The sequence below is a fragment of the Salvia splendens genome, unplaced genomic scaffold, assembly GCF_004379255.2.
Source record: "Salvia splendens isolate huo1 unplaced genomic scaffold, SspV2 ctg142, whole genome shotgun sequence".
NCBI classification, from domain to species: Eukaryota; Viridiplantae; Streptophyta; class Magnoliopsida; order Lamiales; family Lamiaceae; genus Salvia; species Salvia splendens.
Genome location: NW_024598783.1, coordinates 1 through 18,133, shown reverse-complemented (window position 1 = coordinate 18,133; position 18,133 = coordinate 1). Strand labels below are relative to the sequence as shown.

The 18,133-nt window shown below is 37.4% G+C and overlaps 3 protein-coding genes across 5 annotated transcripts; all 3 read right to left on the bottom strand.

The window, feature by feature from the left end:
* Positions 1-883: 883 nt before the first annotated feature.
* Positions 884-2,508, bottom strand: LOC121789109 (LIM domain-containing protein WLIM1-like). The gene is made up of 4 exons (XM_042187630.1): positions 2,222-2,508; positions 1,541-1,637; positions 1,333-1,454; positions 884-1,263 (listed from the first exon to the last, which is right to left on the bottom strand). The coding sequence occupies exons 1-4, from the start codon at positions 2,357-2,359 to the stop codon at positions 994-996; spliced, it is 627 nt and encodes a 208-aa protein (XP_042043564.1). The 5' UTR covers positions 2,360-2,508; the 3' UTR covers positions 884-993.
* Positions 2,509-3,651: 1,143 nt separating this feature from the next.
* LOC121789107 (calmodulin-binding protein 60 A-like) lies at positions 3,652-7,239 on the bottom strand. Of its 3 annotated transcripts, XM_042187627.1 has the most exons (9): positions 7,104-7,239; positions 6,430-6,553; positions 6,020-6,075; positions 5,430-5,899; positions 5,149-5,312; positions 4,741-4,941; positions 4,366-4,660; positions 4,218-4,288; positions 3,661-4,141 (listed from the first exon to the last, which is right to left on the bottom strand). In XM_042187627.1, the coding sequence occupies exons 1-9, from the start codon at positions 7,169-7,171 to the stop codon at positions 3,755-3,757; spliced, it is 1,836 nt and encodes a 611-aa protein (XP_042043561.1). In that variant the 5' UTR covers positions 7,172-7,239; the 3' UTR covers positions 3,661-3,754. The 3 variants fall into 3 exon arrangements, with proteins under 3 accessions (XP_042043563.1, XP_042043561.1, XP_042043562.1); XM_042187629.1 differs by lacking the exon at positions 4,741-4,941 and having other exon boundaries at positions 3,652-4,141; XM_042187628.1 differs by lacking the exon at positions 7,104-7,239 and having other exon boundaries at positions 3,663-4,141; positions 6,196-6,553.
* A 2,114-nt stretch (positions 7,240-9,353) lies between these two features.
* Positions 9,354-11,391, bottom strand: LOC121789111 (calmodulin-binding protein 60 B-like). The gene is made up of 7 exons (XM_042187632.1): positions 11,348-11,391; positions 11,202-11,250; positions 11,081-11,133; positions 10,573-11,006; positions 10,336-10,496; positions 9,665-9,859; positions 9,354-9,587 (listed from the first exon to the last, which is right to left on the bottom strand). Exons 2-7 carry the CDS (start codon positions 11,235-11,237, stop codon positions 9,354-9,356), a joined length of 1,113 nt encoding a protein of 370 aa, XP_042043566.1. The 5' UTR covers positions 11,238-11,250; positions 11,348-11,391.
* Positions 11,392-18,133: the final 6,742 nt, after the last annotated feature.

Below are 18,133 nucleotides of genomic sequence, written 5' to 3'. Positions count from 1 at the left end.
AGCGTCAAGAGTCCGCTCGGAAAGACGTCGAAAGAGCTTTTGGGGTCCTTCATGCCCGATTCAACATTGTGAAGGCCCCGCCTCGGCTGTGGTACGTGAAAAATATCGCTGACATCATGTACACGTGTATTATCTTGCAAAACATGATTATAGATGACGAATGACTGATGGCGGCTAGCTTTTACGACGAGGATGAAGCCGGAAGCTCAACCGCGAGGTCTCCTCACGCCGAGGTGTGCATAAGACGGTGGGCGAGAGGATCGAAACAAAGAACACAATGCGCGATACCCGAGCCCACATTGAGCTACAAGAAGACCTAATCAAACACATTTGAGCGAAATTCGGCCACAAGTAGTGAGTTTTTTAATTTTATGAATTTAATTGTGTAATTTTTAATTTTTAGGATTTTAATTATGTCATTTTTTAATTTTTTTTTGTAATTTGTAATAGTATTCCAGATATTTTTAATGCATTTTAATTTTGTGGAAATGTTTTTATTTAAATTGAATAATAGAATGGTGGGACCCATGAGTTTGTCCTTGCAGAAGAGCATGAATGTGAGTGTTGTGCTCTTGCCTAAGAGCATGGAGTAAAAGTGGGTCCGGACCTACATCCGTGCTCGTTGGCTAGAGCACGGATGGGGATGCTCTAAAAGAAATACACGAAGGTGCAAACTTCAAATTGTCATGAATGTGCTGACTATGGATATGACCTCAGAAATTGACCGATTATTATACTCCATCATTCTTCAATTTGAATTGATAAAAGCAATATCTCCTCGCATAATATGGATTCCAAACGCTTATGATATTTATTTATTTATGTGAATGGATCGATTACTTATCCATTAGTCTATTAGCGAACTATTTAATGTAGTCGAAATAAACTCTGAGATCCAAGTAAAGGGCAATGCAACAAGTATCCCACACAAGAAACCAATTCTTAAGAAAAATTTGTAGGATATAATGCAGAAAACCACAAGCAAATGCCTCCTCACGTAAGAATTTCTTGATCTAAGGCCATTGGTGTAGCTTCAGTCTGGACGACGTCATGAAGCAAGCTTGGTTGCGTTCCATTTACCACGGTAGATGGATCGTATCTGTCCAATTTGCTGAAGTTTCCCTTCAGCTTGACCAGCTGCGAGTGGTGATGCCTGCAGTAGAGGCGCTGCTCGTGTGCAACGTAGTTGGAAGGGCTTATCACACACCCGCCGTGGCTGCACTTGAAACAAGCCTTGTGGTACAGCTTCTCATCAACTGCTACCTACATAACATGACACATAAATCCATCAACATTTGTTGGATGAAAGCCATTGATAAATGATAACAATACCTTTTCGAGAGGGTATACTTTCTTGTCACAAGCAATGCATTTATCTTGAGTTCCTGAAAACAAACTTGACATTTTGGTGTTCAGCTCAATAGATCTGTCAGTTATAGCAGTTCTTGGAGTTCCTGTAAAAGAGAAGCAAACAATGTTAAGTATCATTCAAATATTTTATTTTTGGATGTGGAAATGAACTTGAAATGGGCTTGATTACCTTCAAAGCTCTTATTCAAGCTGCCAGTCATCTTGAATAGCTGATCGAAATGAGGCTTGCAGTACACAACGCCTTCGTACGACGAGTAATTACTCAGCTGAGAACGAGAGAGAACAGACATAAAAACACTGAAGGATTTTGCACTGTAATGAGAAGGCAATACCAAATACACAAAAGGAAGCTAAGATGCTATTTGAATTCTATCTTCCATATTTTTCCAAGTGCCTTAATTATGCTCAATCCAGCTACCCAAAAACATGAATCTCATTAAATTTCCACATATGTCATTTTATCCAAATATCTGATTTAGGGGTGCACCATTTAATGAACCTTAATTTGAACAGCTGGACAGATATTAGTAACATGCTGCTTTGGATATGCAAAATCAAGTTACTGATATTCAGACAACAGAATCAGATGTAGATTTTTTAAGAGTTTTATACATATAACCAAATTGCAACAACTTGATCACTTAAATGTAAAAAAATCCAGTAAAGTTACAATCTTTGAGATCATGGTTTATCAAAAAACAATTCTTGAATAAATCAAGCATGAGCATGATACATAAAACATCAGAAGGGCTTCAAAAAAACCAACTTTGTTACACACCAATAAAAAGAATATATGATTGTTTATATAATTAATGGAAAAACAGCAAAAGGGTGTGAAAAAAAATCAAACCTTGAGGGTTCCTTTGCAGTGGTGACATCTAAAACAGACCTTGTGATAGACCTTGCTGTCAGCAGTGAGTTCTTCCACCAAATACACTTTTTTTTCACACACCTTGCATTTCTGTGTTGTCCCTCCATAACTAACCATATTTCTTGATTTATTTCAAATATCTTAATCTATCCAAATTTCTTGATCTTGATGCTTGTAGTAGTAGCACCCCACAAAGAAATCCAAAAGAATACCAGAATTCAGAGAAATGAATTTCTTCAAAATTCTCAATCTACCCCTCTCTCTCTCTCTCCCTCTCCCTCTTTTTATATGATCTCTTTGATGTCTCATTTGAGTTATATACTTATAAATATTTAGAGAGGGAGAGATATAATATGGATGTACAGGTCAGAAAATTTTCAAATTATTATAGCTGTCAACAAGGAAAGCTTTTCTGTAAGAATGATGAGTGATTTGAATATATTTATTTGATTCTCTAATCATATTGAATTTTTTAAGAAGAATGGTTTTTAAATCTTAATTAATGTATTTATATGATATGCTATTTTGGATAGTGATAAATCAAATTTAATTGAATACATTTATTCAAAAAATCACTTTAGTGAAATATCAAAACTATGGCGTTGATTTCTTTTTTGAATTCTTATTTTAATACGTGATCTCAGATTCAAGTAAATTCTAAAATTAATAGTGTAAATTTTGAATACAGAGTATATATAATAGTAATAAATAAGCTTTGGATTTTAAAATCACAATATATTTTGATTAGATTCTCAGATAATCGAAAGATTTTCACATTTAATCAAAATTAACAAAAAAGGTATAGTTCGATTATGATAAGGACATTTGTTTCTATACTATGACCTTTTCAATTTTAAATGAAGAACTTTTTTTGGTTGATAATTGACGCCTCTAGTTTAAGAGATTTCAAAATGATAATTAGGTCAGTGGCCACTAATACGGTTGATAAAAATTCACTTTTTAATTCTAGATACCTAAAATCAAATTCTTCTCTTTTGCTTTTTTATCATACCTTTTGATATTTTATAAAGATCATCTACCAACTATTTGGTCTCTCGGAAAACCATCTGATTCTTTATAAATATAGGCTGATAAAAGCCTATTTTGACTTAAAGAAAAACGAAGCCAGAAATTTAAAGTATATAGTATAATTTCTTTAATCACTTTCATAGGATTAAAAGTCGATGGCTTAGCTTAATGGCATGTAGGAGAGAAAAAGAGTTTAGCTTAATGGGATTTTCAATAATTTATGACTTTTTCAACCAATGCATTTTAATCACACCTAAAAGTTAAGACTTTTTCGAGTAATTGCTTTAAACGATAGGATAAAATAGACCATCTAACCAAGAAACTATCCACAAAACAGAGAACATTTCCATTGATTGCCAAAGCAGGTACACAGACTAGTTTTGAATGAGACCACATATACTCAAATGGCAACACGAATGCAAATAAAAAATATGAATTTTAAGTCTGTGAGCATGAAAGTGGGAGTTGCTTCTATCTACATGGTTAATCAACTCTCCCCTTCTTGCAGCTAGGACCAGCATCTCCAGACACCAATCTGCTAAACGAGGACAATAGCCTCGACAATTTCTTCAACGTCTTGGGACGATCAGCACCACACGTCTCGTCTCCATGGACATGGGCGCTGTGGATGTCAACGTGCTCGTCGTAAAGCTGCATGGGGTCTGGGCTGAGAGAGCCAGGACCATTGGGCTCATCTTCAAACCACTGGCCGCCAGTAACGTTGTGACTGTTGACGTCGGGAAGCATGGGTTCTGGGCTGAGAGGGGCAGGATAGTAGGGCTCCTCCTCGTCAACCCACTGCCCCCTTGCACTTTGAAACGAGGCATTTGAGCGTCCACTGCTCGACCCTCCACCCATCTCGGCCGTGTGCTGCATACACGGAGATCAACTGATCATCAGTCATGACTCATGATGTTGAAAATAGGGAGCTTATCTCAAGGCATACCTTGTCGTTCCCGGAGACCAGCGTATTTAATGGTGAAGAATTGTTCTCGAAACATAATGGAGTCTCGTAATCTGGAATTCATCAACTTTAGATTAAAGATCTAACTACTTGTGGCACACACTGGTTATAAGATGCAGTGAGATCTGACCTAATGTATGAAGATCAGTAGAAAAGGCGCGAGAGTTGGATAGCTCTCCCATTTCTATTGATCCAAGAGAGCCGGAAGGCCCACAAGCATACGAGTTATTAGCAGCGATGATGCTCTGAGACGATGAAGTATGATTTTCATTCATATCTTCAGAAACGGTGAGAACACTGTGCTGCAATGATCTGTATGGAAACTTCTTTAAAAGGGACCCTTCATCTTCCGAGAAGTCGTCGTATCGTTCTACAAATGCAGACGGTTCCTCTAACACATATCTGAGTAACTCACGTGCACGATCCTATTTAGGAATCAACAATTCATTAGTAGGAGATATTACCACAGTTGCACAAAGAAAGCTAATCACAAAAAGGGCACCACCTTTTCATCAGAAGGCATATCATCAATTGGAACAAAGTGGGACTCGATAATACCACCCTTGAGTTTTCCCACAGCATCATAAATAACACAGGTTTGAGGTTCAGTTGAAGATTTGTGAGAAAACATCCTTTTACAATCAATGTTGCATTTCTGAGCATGACTGACTATTGTCTTCCATTTGCAATCACCAACACATAATATCTGTACGCATATTACAAAGATTTATATTTCTCATGCCATATATACGAGCAGTTTTTTTAATATCGAATGCCCTCTAAGTGTGAAGATTGTTGTTTGCATATATTTCAATTCTAAAGCCAAAACAATAGCACAGGCGACAAACAAGCAAAATATGATGACAACACTTGGTAAATCGAACGCGTATAAAGAGTAGACGAGGACTATTACTTTTTCTTGGAGCTTCTCAGGATTGACATGGAACCAAAACAAAAAATCCTGCACAGTCTTGATGCTTTCCTTTTTCAGGCGACCACATGGGTTGCCATTCCTGCCGATTCCATCCAATCTCCAGACCTCAGAAGAAAGAGATGGACAAGGATGTTTGTCATTGTCTGCAAAAGGAAACCAGCTGTTATATGGATATCTTCTTTAAGAGTAAATTTTAATGCCTTGATCTTTACATAAATCTATAGATGAAACAGTTATTACTTGTTGTGAGGAAGACTTACATTTGTCATGCTTATCTATGACCGTAAATGGTGCGGTCCACGCCTCAAGCACTGTAGTTCTGTCAAGGTTCTGCGCGATCCTCGCCCCAAGCCTGCAGCTATACTTCTTGATCCGGTCTTTGTCATGTCCCAGTTTGAGACCATTCAAATCTGCAACGCCTTCCTTGAGAGATATATGGACACTTTTAGCAAAGTGAGGCTTCTTCTTTTCTCCCGTTTGAATGATGCGTCTATCGAAATTTTCAAGACTCATGTTATCTTCACCACCATTTTCATTTACGTCAAGAAGTAGTATCTCCACCTTTGCATCAGATCCGCTGCCACAGGTCACGGTATTCCCGCCTGAATCAACCAGAACCAACTTCAGCCATTTGTCATTTATCCCTTTAAGCTCCTCGCCTGTCACAGTATCGGATACTGTATCATATACGAACTTCAGCTGTAAACTCCTTTCCTCTGGCAAGTCATTCCTATGAACACATAGGAAACGATACAAGAATTCGTTATCAACCACAAATATGGGCCTTTTTCTTGATCTTGTCAGCGCTGTTGATCGGAATATAAGAGATAACCAATATCGTAATTCTCACCGTGTCCCTCCATTCGAAGGCCTCTCTTCAACATGCTCTTGAAGAGCCTCTTTTATCTAAAACAAAGAATATTGAACAAAATAGCCTTAGTTCTCCGATTAACCATGATAAATTACCGAAGACTGAAAACATTGAGCTTCATAACAACTTGAAGATTTCAAGAAAGCTATCTATACCTTGAAGTACAATAGGCTCTGATTCATGAATCTCAACTTTAGCTATCTAATGCAAAAAAGACATTGGGCGAAGTTTGAGACGTAACTCAAGCTAGGCTAAGGGTTAAGTTAAGCCGACTCTCGTGAAGTGATATCTTTTTATAACATAATAACCAATTCATGATGTTCAGACATCCTCTTACAAAATGGAAACATAGCACTAAACAGACACGGAAAAGAAGATGCGAAACTCACCACTTTACGAATTAGATCCTCAACAACAGGTACTACCTCTTGTTGAACGATAGTGACGACCATTGACCTTACTTGTTGTCTAACCATTGGTAACACCATAGGTTTAATCTGTTTCTCCATTATCCTATCATAAAGGGAGTAGCCGAGCAAAATAAAAAAAAAGTAACAATATGATCAAGAATGAAGAGATGAAGGACTCCCAATTATGGCAACTTCCAGCTTTCTATTTACCAAAATTGGGCAGCATCAGAATCCACATGAGGTTCTTTTAGATCCTCAAAAGTATGATGAATCAGAAAGTTGGAATAATATCTAAACATAACAGAAAGGGAAACTAAAAAAGCAAAAGGGAATTTAGTCTAAATTCTAAAAGTGATGATAACAACAATTAACCTTTAATAAGCTGAGCCCAAATGCTACAATTCAAAAACAAAGCAAGAAAAGAAACACACACACAATGGTACTACTAAATTAAGATCAAGAATCCATAAATTGAAGATTCGGTGCAAAGCAAAAGGTAAGTCAACCGCTATATACAAATAAAAACACAAGCTCATGTAAGTTCTGAATTCATGAATCAACTTCACAAAAAAAGAAGAAATGAAGTAAGCAGAAGTAAATCAGCAAGAAACACCCAAATCAAAGAGGAATTTTTTCTCAGAATCGACTTATACCTTCTAACGATTTGATCAAGAGCTTGCCCAAGCTGCTCTGATGAAGCACCATTTTCATCACTCCTCATCTCTCTCCACAAAATTGGCAACTACTGACAACAAATGGCTTTTACCTTGGAAGTATTTATACATATCGGAAAGCGGCGGCCAAAACGCGTAAATTGAGTGATACATCTACCTACACACTCGACTACATTGGAATTGTTGAGGCCTATCTATAATTCTACTTCATTTGGCAGTAAATTTATGAATTACTTCCATTCTTCTTTGCTAATTGTGACATTTTTTTTAGTTTAATGTGTGAAATATATGGTGAATAAAGTAAGAATCAAAAATAGAAATAACTCAAAAGTAACTTAAAACTTCTTAATATAGCAAAATAACTCTATTAATATGGAACAGATGAAGTTGTAGTAACTTTAAAAAGAAAACTATAGTACAGCTTTATTGAATTTGAATAGCAAAAATCCAATCAAACCCCTAAATGGAAGCTTATTGAATTTAATCATCACGGTGAAACAGCTTTATCTTGTCAATATGACAATATCATTAATTTAGGCTGAACTAAGTGTAGTGAATAGTGATATCAACTAGTGTTAGATTTAGTAAGCTAGATATTTTATTAAAAATATTGTAATATGTTGAAAAAAAATTCCATACAAACCCAATTACTTGATCGAAATAGTATATATAAATAGATAATTACGTAATATTTACTCTCTCGGTACTATAATACGAGTAACGAATTTTAAGAAATATAAAGAATAATGGGTTGGAAAAGTTAGTGGAATATGACGTTCACTTTTTTTATTAATTTTAAAATAAATGTGAGTGGTGTGAGTTAGTGAAATGTGGGACCTACTTACCATATATGATAAAAGTGAAATGTGATTCTTATTTACTTATCATATATGATAAAAGTGAAATGTGATTCTTATTATGAGGCGGACAGGAGTAATACTCGCTCCGTCCAATTGAAGATGATTCACTTTCTTTTTTAGATTGTCCCAACAAAGATGACACATTACTAAAATTGGAAATACATTTATTTGTACTTTATTCACTCTCTCTATTTAACACACAAAATAAAGTTGTATAAAATTTCGTGTCGTCCAAAGAATGAGACATCTTTTATGGGATGGAAAGATTATACTCCCTCCGTCCCATTAAATATGAAATACTCCATTAAGTTTTCGGTACAGAATTTTATGTAGTGGTGTTTTGTTAGTTAATGAAGAGAAAGTAAGGTAAGAGAGAAGAAACAATAGATAATGTTGTTTCAATTTTTAGAAATGTTTCATTTTTAGTGGGATAACATAAATAGGAAAACTTTTCACTTAAGATAGGACAAATGAAATACTCCATCCGTTCATAAAAAATAGAACACATTTACCATTTTTGGTTGTCTACGAAAAATAAAGCACATCTAAAAAAGGAAAGTTTTCAATAATTTTTCTCTTACTAATAATATGGACCTCATATTCCACTAACACTACTTCTCTTTTACTTTTTTACTTTCTCTCTTACATTACTAATTTGACATTAAAACTGTGTCATTCACAAGGTGTCCTATTTTTTGTAGACAGTATAAAACTACATTGCCGAAAAGTTTGACCATTTCAGCCAATCGGGGCCATCCATTATGTAAATGAATTTAAAAATTAATACACGCCACCGTACGAGTAATTATTCACGCGCTCGTAAACGCGTGCCCTTAAATTTGGGGCGCAGATAAAATAAGACGATGTGATTGGCTTTTGATAAATAGCAAAAATTCGTTATTGGAAGTATCTTTTCTGTACTGTTATGATTGGCTTCTCACCAACTGCCATATAACGGAAATGTTATGTTAATGTAATCAACAGCGGGTGGAAAAAGTGCATATATAATGTGGATTATTATTATTATTATTATTATTATTATTATTATTATTATTATTATTATTATTATTATTATTATTATTATTATTATTATTATTATTATTATTATTATTATTATTATTTTAATATTTTGGCCCATTATTTTTCTAACTTGATTTGAAAAAAAAAGTGTTCAGCTTATAAATCAGTTACTCCATTAATAATGGGCAATCCATTGGTTAAGTCGGGGTAAGATGCAACAAGGCCACTCTTCTCCTCAGAGACAAGTAACTATTTGGATACACACACCACTTATCTCAACATTCTTGGTGAATTGCCACTACCAACAACGATCCGAGGCTCATCACCATTCGACTCGCTCCTCAAGCCTTCAAAGACTCCAAGGCCAGTCGTGAGGGCTTTGCATCGCAGCATCATATACAACGTCTATTTCATCATCCATGGATCCAACAACATCTTCCCCACACGAGTTCATTGCTGAGCTCGATCCACCCACCATTTCAGTTAACTCATGTAAATGCTGTTGGACATAATTCTGGTCATCCAAGGCCTTCACCTCGTTCCAGTTTTGGTAAGCTGAGGCTAACAGTTTCTTAGCATCAACCTGTTATTCAACAGATTTAGTAAGAAATACTTACTCAATATGCTCAAAATAGGATACTCAGATTGTATGAAATATGCCTTCTGTTTTTCAGACAGCGTGCTTGTCTGAGAGTAGTGGCTGCCCGAACATAATCCTTGCACGCGTCCAAGAATGTTGAAGGCGACACCTGTCTTCTGCTTCGGATCTATGTAACAGTACACCCTTTCACTGACTAGGCATGCTTGAGCATTGTTGACAATTGCCTTCCACTTCTTGGCTTGGGTCTTCACAATCTACAATAAACCAACAAACTAAGTTATACACACACACATATATATATGTACATACCTATTTGAAGCCCTTTTTGCAAATAATCATGCCTAGTGGTAGACATGGGCGAATCTACATTATGCCTAGGTGGGGTCCTCATTTTCTAACACATGTATATATATTACATATTATAAATTTTATTTCATTCAATCTCTTACTAAATGCCTCTCCTCAAAAATACTTAAAATTCCTTCGTATAAAAATTTGCCCCCCTCTCTACAAATTCCTAGCTCCGGTAGAAAGGCAAGATCAGCTTTGGACTGCAAACTACAAAGCTTTATATCGAACCTTAGATGATTAGGAGAACGTTCTTAGTTCGATGGAGGTGATTGATTTGGCATATGGAGATTACTCAATAAATAAATAACTCATCATATATGATGAGTTATTTATATCAACTATTTATAGTATAATACTCAAGAAAAAGAGAAAAAGTTACACTCTCGAGGCTTTGAGGATCTAAGAGAAGTCGAATCAGAAAATCCTCCACGGTGTAGATGTTATTGTCTTGAAGACGTTCGTTGATCTTACCACCTCTGCGAATGAACACCAATCGCGACACTTGATCAGATAGAGATGGATTCCTGTGCTTCTTGAAATCTGAAGATCATCAAAATAAGTGTCATTAGTCATTAAACACATTAGACTATGAATAAGAATGAAGGAGAATTACTACATTTTTGACGAAAATCTTTGAGGGCGAAGGCCTCTGTCGTGGCTTCCTTGACTCGAACAGAAGCACCAACAACCCTGGCGCCTAGCTTGAACACCGGTGGCTTAATCTTGGTGGCGCAGTTTCTGATCTTGAGGTTGTTGATTTTAGCAACGCCTCTGTGCAGCTGCAGAGGTACATTTCCTGCTGCAAGAATAGGCTTTTTACCTTCTTCTTGAGGGACTATCGATTCTCCAGCTTCAGAAACATTGAGAAGATAGAAGTCGATATTCGCAGAGGCATCCGGTTCATCAACTACAACATCTCTTGTCACATCATCAACAAGAGCCACCTCAATAGGAACATCTCCTTCTCCTTTGATCTCCTCTCCGGTCAAGATCATTCGAGCAATCCTGTTCCTAAACTCCAGCTTCATCGTGCTCGCATCTTTCGAACAGCTGAAAATCAAATAAAGGATATTCAGTAATGAATCTTGATCAAGAAAAAAAAAGATTACTGTATTTCCTCTCACCCCATCATTCTGGCATCTATCCTTCTTTTGGCCAGCTCGAATTCCTCTTCCACCTGTGCAGCAGTGATTAAGACAAATGATTCATATATAAATAGACAATTCAGATTGTTTATATACTCACAATTTTCATATATTGATCTTCCATTGGTATTAACATGGCTTGAACACCCCTGCGTAAAAATCAAATGAGATCAAAATCAAGCTCGCTCATCATAATATATATGATGAGATCAAAATAGCAAAAGGTTTAATAGCATGAAACTTTACTGTATATGGAGTTATAATTTTTGTTTCAATAAATAGTAGCCACAGCGTGAAACTTTTGTAAATAAATAGCATGCAACTTTTGTAAATAAATATAGTAGCCACAGCGTGTGGGTAACGCCGAAATCGTACCACATTTGGCCAAATCTAGATTTTGCACTTTCCTAGAAATAGCAGCCTCATTTCCTGCAAAAATATGTGGCAAAATATGGCAAAATCAAGAAATGATTAGAATTGCAATCTAATTATGGTGAGTCGGTGACGGTTGTGTTAAATTCTTGGAATTATATAGTACGCAAAAGAAATGTCAAGTGATCAGAGCTTCGCAGCAGCTTCTTAAGTCAAAATGCAGGGCAGCAAGAGCAACCTGAATATTGACCTAATTTAAAGTCCTAATTTAAAGAAATGAATATTCTCAAGCATAATAATATAAATACAAGAAAATCCAGTTCTCTGCCCTTTATTCCCATGTGATCTACTGATTAAAACACATGCTAGTTGTATAGTATCAATAATAAAGGCAATCTAATTATCCATTTCAAATTAAATAGACTAAATTAAATATGATATATATACAAACTAGAAAATTTCAAGTTCCTTTTTTTTGTAATTTTTTAATCTTTCTTTTTTACATAAACTATTGAGCATCTGAATACTTAAAATTCTATGTTAGTATTGAATGTGGAATTGTAATTTCCTCTATAGTATACATAGAGTGTTTATAGAAGAGTTCATGTTTTAGAGTTTCCATTTTGGTTCTCACTATTTGGTTGATGTATAATAGATTATATGTTTGTTATGTTAGTTTTTTCCAAAAAAAAGATGACAAAAGAAAAGATGAAAAAACACGATACTACAAAATATACCAAAGCGAATTTTATAAAATACTAGTACTCACTAAATAATTAAAAAATATTTGAGGCTACCAACTGATCACTAACTACAGCATCAACTTCGACATCATTGTCTGATTATTTTGTTTCTTGTCGACGTGTAGCACCGACATCGCCCACACTTGACCAAATTCAAACCATGGTTTGTTTTCTGCTGTCGTCAGTTTTATCTGATCATTTTTTTTATAATTTAGCTAGAGATTGCACTTTCCTAGGAATAGCCGCCTCATTTCCTGCAACACAAATTGGCAAAATCATTAAATGATTAGAAATGCAAAATCTCGTTAGGATCACGGTTGTGTTTATAAAGTCAAATATTGGGATTTGATCATAACAGAAATGACAAGGAAGCTTCACAGCAGCTTCTTAATTCTAAGTGATCAAAATCTGCAGCAAAAGCAATTAACCTGTCATTTTCTCCCATGTGATCTAGTGATTATTAAACACACGTTAGTTGTAATTAAAAACATATAAAAACACACGTCATGTAAATAGTAAAGCCAAAACTTATAATCAATTGTCAGTAGACTAAATTAAAAATGATAAAGTTGCATATGATGCCTATACATACTATACAAAATTTCAACTTCCTTTTTGTAATTCTGTTTAATTTTCTTTGTTACATAAAACTGTTGAACATCTGAATGTATGTTATTTAATGCTTCACTTGTCGAAATATGTTAGTTTTCATTTTTCAATGTAGAACTAAAAATTTTCAGAAAAAACAGTTTAAAAACAATACATAACGTACTGTCCAATTTAAACCTCGCTTTTTTTTACATCTTTTGTCAATTCATCTGTAAGAAAATTCTTTTCAATATAGAGCATTTAAAAGTTAAAAATCTGAAGATAATTTCTAGACGAAATAAAGATATTTGAAAGGTTAGAAATCAAGGAAGAAATCAAGCAAGATTATGAAAAGATTATAATATCATTTAGGAGTGATTATTTCCTGATGTGTAGCTAGGGTAAATCATAGTAAATCATACCATATGTAAATTCTCTATGCCTATTTAGGCGTGTATTTCCTCCTCCATAATACATACTTGAGAAATATATGAACATATTCTTCAACATGGCATCAGAGCCAAATAATCAAAGGCTCAGAAGATAATTTCATCATCGCTTGTATACCTGTCCCGACCAGAAGGCGGCGGCGGAGGATAATTAAACCTGAAAATGGCAGAAGAAGACGATGTCAAAACCGGCGATCTCAGACTCAAAGCAAGCAAGAATATTACAGTAGCATTCAAGCTAAATGGAAGAAACTATGCACTATGGGCTCGACTGATGCGAGTAGTCATCGGGAGCCAAAGGGCATTGCGGCACATCACCGGAGCGCCGGAACCCCCAAAACCAACCGATAAAGAATATCTGGAGTGGGAGGAGACCGATTTAGAGGTCTTCTCCTGGATCGTGGACAACATGGAGATCGAAATCGTCGCAGATTTCGCGTACCACCAAAGTGCGAAGGCGATTTGGGATAGCTTGGCTGTGACGTACCAGAGTACGTCGGATTCATATATAATATACAATTTGGAGGATAAGGCCAGCCGGATTGTCCAAGGGGACACGGATCTGGAGACCTACTGGAGGACCTTGCACGGGGTTTGGATCGAAATTGATCGATGCCAAACCAAGACCTTCACCTGCTACGATAAAGGAATAGGTGAGTATCGAAACATCATCAATCAGAGGAGATTGTACAAATTCTTGGCGGGATTAAACTCCCAATTCGAAGGAACCAGACGAGACATCCTCAAGGAAAGTCCAACGCCTCCGGTAGATGTTGTATACGGCTGGGTGAACCGAGAAGCCATTCGTTTAAAGATCATGCCATCGGCAAATCCCGACTCAACCACCGCAGCTAATGGAGTAGGGCTCGGATTTGGAGCTCGACACACCAGATTTCAAACCCAACAGGCGCTGCTCCGTCCTGGACAACCACTCGCCGCCACCAATGGCCGCCGCGGAGCCACCAAGCCCGACAAAACAAAATTATGGTACTCAAACTGCGGGATGAACAAACATACCTGAGAAACTTGCTTCAAATTGGTCGGATTCCCGGAATGGTGGAATGAGAATCAAAAGGAGAAGGCCAAATTGGCCATCGGAGTGGAGGAAACCGGCGGAACAGAGAGCATCACTCGTGGACGGGGTGCTGATGGTGTCACTCCACGCGGCGGCAAGCGAGCACAGGAGGTTGGAGCAAAGGAGGTTGGACAGGAGGTAATGGGCTAGGGTTTCACAAACCCTACCCATTTTATGATTTGTTGCCTAGTCATCATACTTTGCTTAAATTTCGTGATGCACCCCACATATTTCATTCTGACCCCCATAGTTTGCATAATCCGAAAAAAGACCCTCCAGTATGTGATAATAACTTAGCCAGCCCCAACAGATTTCAAATACTGCATGACATGCCTATTGCTTGTAATGTGCAACATAAATCTAAAGATAAAGATTAACGGTGGATTTTTTTATTGCGGGGCGACTGACACAATGACACATGATAAAAGGGATTTTGAAAATTTTTGTGGTACTATGAAAAGTCAGATACAGACAGCAGATGAGGAATTGACTTCGGTAGATGGGAGTGGAACGATTGAGATTTCACCAACATTAAAATTGTCCAATTGCCTCTATGTTCCTAAATTATCACACAAGTTGATGTCTATTAGTCATGTAACGAAGGAATTAAATTGTGCATTGCTAATGCATCCCAATTTCTGTGTATTACAGGATATCGGGACGAGGAGGATAATTGGGCGTGGCACTGAGCGTCAAGACCTCTACTATGTTGATGAGATGGCTCACCAAGGCAGTGCCGCAATGCTAGCTCATTGATCTGCGACTCGAGACGCTTGGTTGTGGCACAGACATTTAGGTCACCCATCTCTTGGTTATTTTAAATTACTTTTCCCTAATTTTTCCCATCTCAAGATTTTGAATGTGAATCTTGTGTTTTGGCGAAAAACCACAGACAATCTTTTAAATCTACTGAAACTCGGGTTGAGAGTCTTTTTTCCCTGGTGCATGCTGATGATTGGGGCCCTGCACCCGTTACTGGTGATCATGGTTTTAGATATTTCTTATTATTTGTGGATAATTGTTCGAGAATGATGTGGGTGTTTTTTAAACACAAATATGAAGTTTATGATAAATTTGTCCTTTTTTACAAACTAATCCAAACTCAATTCCAGACAACCATTAAAGTCTTAGGTCTGATAATGGGCGGGAGTTCGTCAATAAGGAAATGTCAAATTTTTTCATGGATAAAGGGTTAGTTCACAAAACCTCGTGCCCATATACCCCCGAACAAAATGGCGTAGCCGAAAGGAAAAATAGAATAATTATGGAAATCACTCGGACCTTGTTTTTTGACTCTAATGTTCTGAAATTTCTTTGGCCTGAGGCTGTTGCTACATCTGTCTATTTCGTGAACCGTCTTCCTACAAAAATTTTGAAAATGAAAACCCCGTTACAACTGTTATCTTCCCTAGCCAACGTACCCGAACCACTCATCCTACCACTTAAGATTTTTGGGTGTTTGGGTGTATGTCCATATACCCAAACACGAGAGAACAAATTTTTCCGCATGCGCTTTAAAATGTGTGTTTTTGGGGTATGGAATCAATCAAAAGGGGTATAGGTGCTTTGATCCGACGTCAAGGAAGATAATAACGACCATGAACTGCAATTTTTTGGAGTGTGAATATTACTACACCAGCCTTAGTGGTCAGGGGGAGAGTAGAACTGTTGATAGGTAGAGTGGACCCCTAAACTAGTTTGTGTCATCACCAAGCGACTCTGACGTGGAACCAACAGAGACAGTTAGTACTGCCGCCGAGTCTGTCCCGTCGACGGTAGAGCCTCCTCAACCGCATTTGCCTAACAGTCCTCCTCCAATGATATCTGAGGTAACTCCTGAAACTAGCATCAATGGTACAAATATTCCTAATGACTCTGCCGCAGAGCCGACAGAAATTATAGAACCAACAGAGAATGTTGTGATCGACGGGGATACTGGACAATACACACGTCCATATCGAAGCACAAGAGGTGTCCCACCCAAACGATACAGTCCGGAGCGTATCTCGAAGAAGAACAGATATTCAGTGGCGAATTCGGCTAAGGCAAATCTGATAGAAATGGCAGGGGGCCTTAATGGCGGCCCTATATGAGGAAGAAGAGATTCTCAGGTCGACGAAGGAGGCAATGAAAATCCAACATTGGAGGAAAGCAATGTTGGTGGAAATGAATGCACTAATGAAGAACAAAACGTGAGAAGTATGTGTGAGACCAGAGGAGTCTAGATTAGTGGGATGCCACTGGGTGTTCACAATCAAGAGGAGACCTGACGGGTATATTGAACGCTACAAAGCAAGGTTAGTAGCAAAAGGGTATACTCAAACCTATGGAGTCGATTATGCAGAGACCTTCTCACCAGTAGCAAAGATGAATACTATTCATGTACTATTCTCGATTGCTGCAACAAAAGACTGGCCACTACACCAATTCGATGTAACTAACGCCTTCTTGCATGGCGAACTCACTAAAACGATCTATATGGAAGCCCCACCGGGATTTGAAGGAGAACTTAAGGCATGAGAGGTGTGCAAACTCAAAAAAACCATGTATGGCTTGAAACAGTCACCGGGGGCATGGTTTGGAAGATTTACGGAAGTGATGAAGAAGTATGGATACCAACAGAGTAACTCATATCATACGCTGTTTCTGAAGAATAGAGAAGGGAAAATCACCTGTCTAATTATCTATGTGGATGATATGATCTTTACTGGGGATGATGAGGAGGAAATAAGACAACTAAGGAAGAATCTCTTTGTCAAATTTGAGATGAAAGATTTGGGCCTCTTGAAATATTTTCTGGGTATTGAAGTGATGCGATCCAAGAAGGGAATATTCATAAGCCAACGAAAGTATATTTTGGATCTCGTGACAGAAATAGGGATGCTAGATTGCAAGCCAGCAGAAACACCGATGATGCAAAACCATGGTCTTCTATTGACCGAAGGAGCTGAACTCACGCACCAAACGAGATATCAACGCCTGGTTGGTAAACTTATCTATCTTTCTCACACTAGACCGGATATTGCATATGCCGTGGGAATTGTTAGTCAGTTTATGCATAAACCTTAAGCCGACCATTGGGAAGCAACCTTGAGGATTGTACGCTACTTGAAGGGAACACCTGGACACGGAATTCTATTCGAGAACCATGGAAACTTGGAGGTGCATGGGTTCACTGATGCAGACTGGGCGGGTAACCCAAATGACCAAAAGTCGACTGCGGGGTACTTTACCTTCGTGGGAGGTAATCTTGTGACTTGGCGGAGTAAGAAGCAAAAGGTGGTAGCTTTGTCAAGTGCAGAAGCAGAATTTCGTGGTATCAAAAGTGAATTGACAGAAATCTTATAGCTAAAGAAGTTAATGATGGAACTTGGCTTGATGACAAAAGAACCATGCAAACTCTTTTGCTACAACAAAGCAGCGATCAGTATATCTGAAAATCCAGTGCAACACGATCGAACGAAACATGTTGAAGTCGACCGCCACTTCATCAAGGAGAATATAGAATCAGGGGTGATAGATCTTCCGTTTGTACGCTCAAAAGATCAGCTAGCAGATATTCTCACGAAGGCTGTGGATGCAAGGAGCTTCGGTGAAGTATTGGGCAAGTTGAAAGTAGGAGATCCCATTATTCAACTTGAGGGGGAGTGTTAGAAATCAAGGAAGAAATCAAGGAAGATTATGAAAAGATTATAAAATCATTTAGGAGTGATTATTTCCTGATTTATAGCTAGGGTAAATCATAGTAAATCATACCATATGTAAATTCTCTATGCCTATTTAGGCGTGTATTTCCTCCTCCATA

Coding starts and splice junctions, on each gene's coding strand:
- LOC121789109 (XM_042187630.1), bottom strand. CDS start 2,359: ATGGTTAGTTATGGAGGGACAACACAGAAATGCAAGGTGTGTGAAAAA. Junction 1,455..1,540: donor CTTGAATAAGAGCTTTGAAG/GTAATCAAGCCC, acceptor TCTCTTTTACAG/GAACTCCAAGAACTGCTATA. Junction 1,264..1,332: donor AAGTATACCCTCTCGAAAAG/GTATTGTTATCA, acceptor CATGTTATGTAG/GTAGCAGTTGATGAGAAGCT.
- LOC121789107 (XM_042187627.1), bottom strand. CDS start 7,171: ATGAGGAGTGATGAAAATGGTGCTTCATCAGAGCAGCTTGGGCAAGCT. Junction 6,554..7,103: donor CTTGATCAAATCGTTAGAAG/GTATAAGTCGAT, acceptor CCTTTATGATAG/GATAATGGAGAAACAGATTA. Junction 6,076..6,429: donor AGGATCTAATTCGTAAAGTG/GTGAGTTTCGCA, acceptor TCTTTGTTTTAG/ATAAAAGAGGCTCTTCAAGA.
- LOC121789111 (XM_042187632.1), bottom strand. CDS start 11,237: ATGTTAATACCAATGGAAGATCAATATATGAAAATT. Junction 10,497..10,572: donor CAAAGATTTTCGTCAAAAAT/GTAGTAATTCTC, acceptor GATGATCTTCAG/ATTTCAAGAAGCACAGGAAT. Junction 9,588..9,664: donor CGCTGTCTGAAAAACAGAAG/GCATATTTCATA, acceptor GTTGAATAACAG/GTTGATGCTAAGAAACTGTT.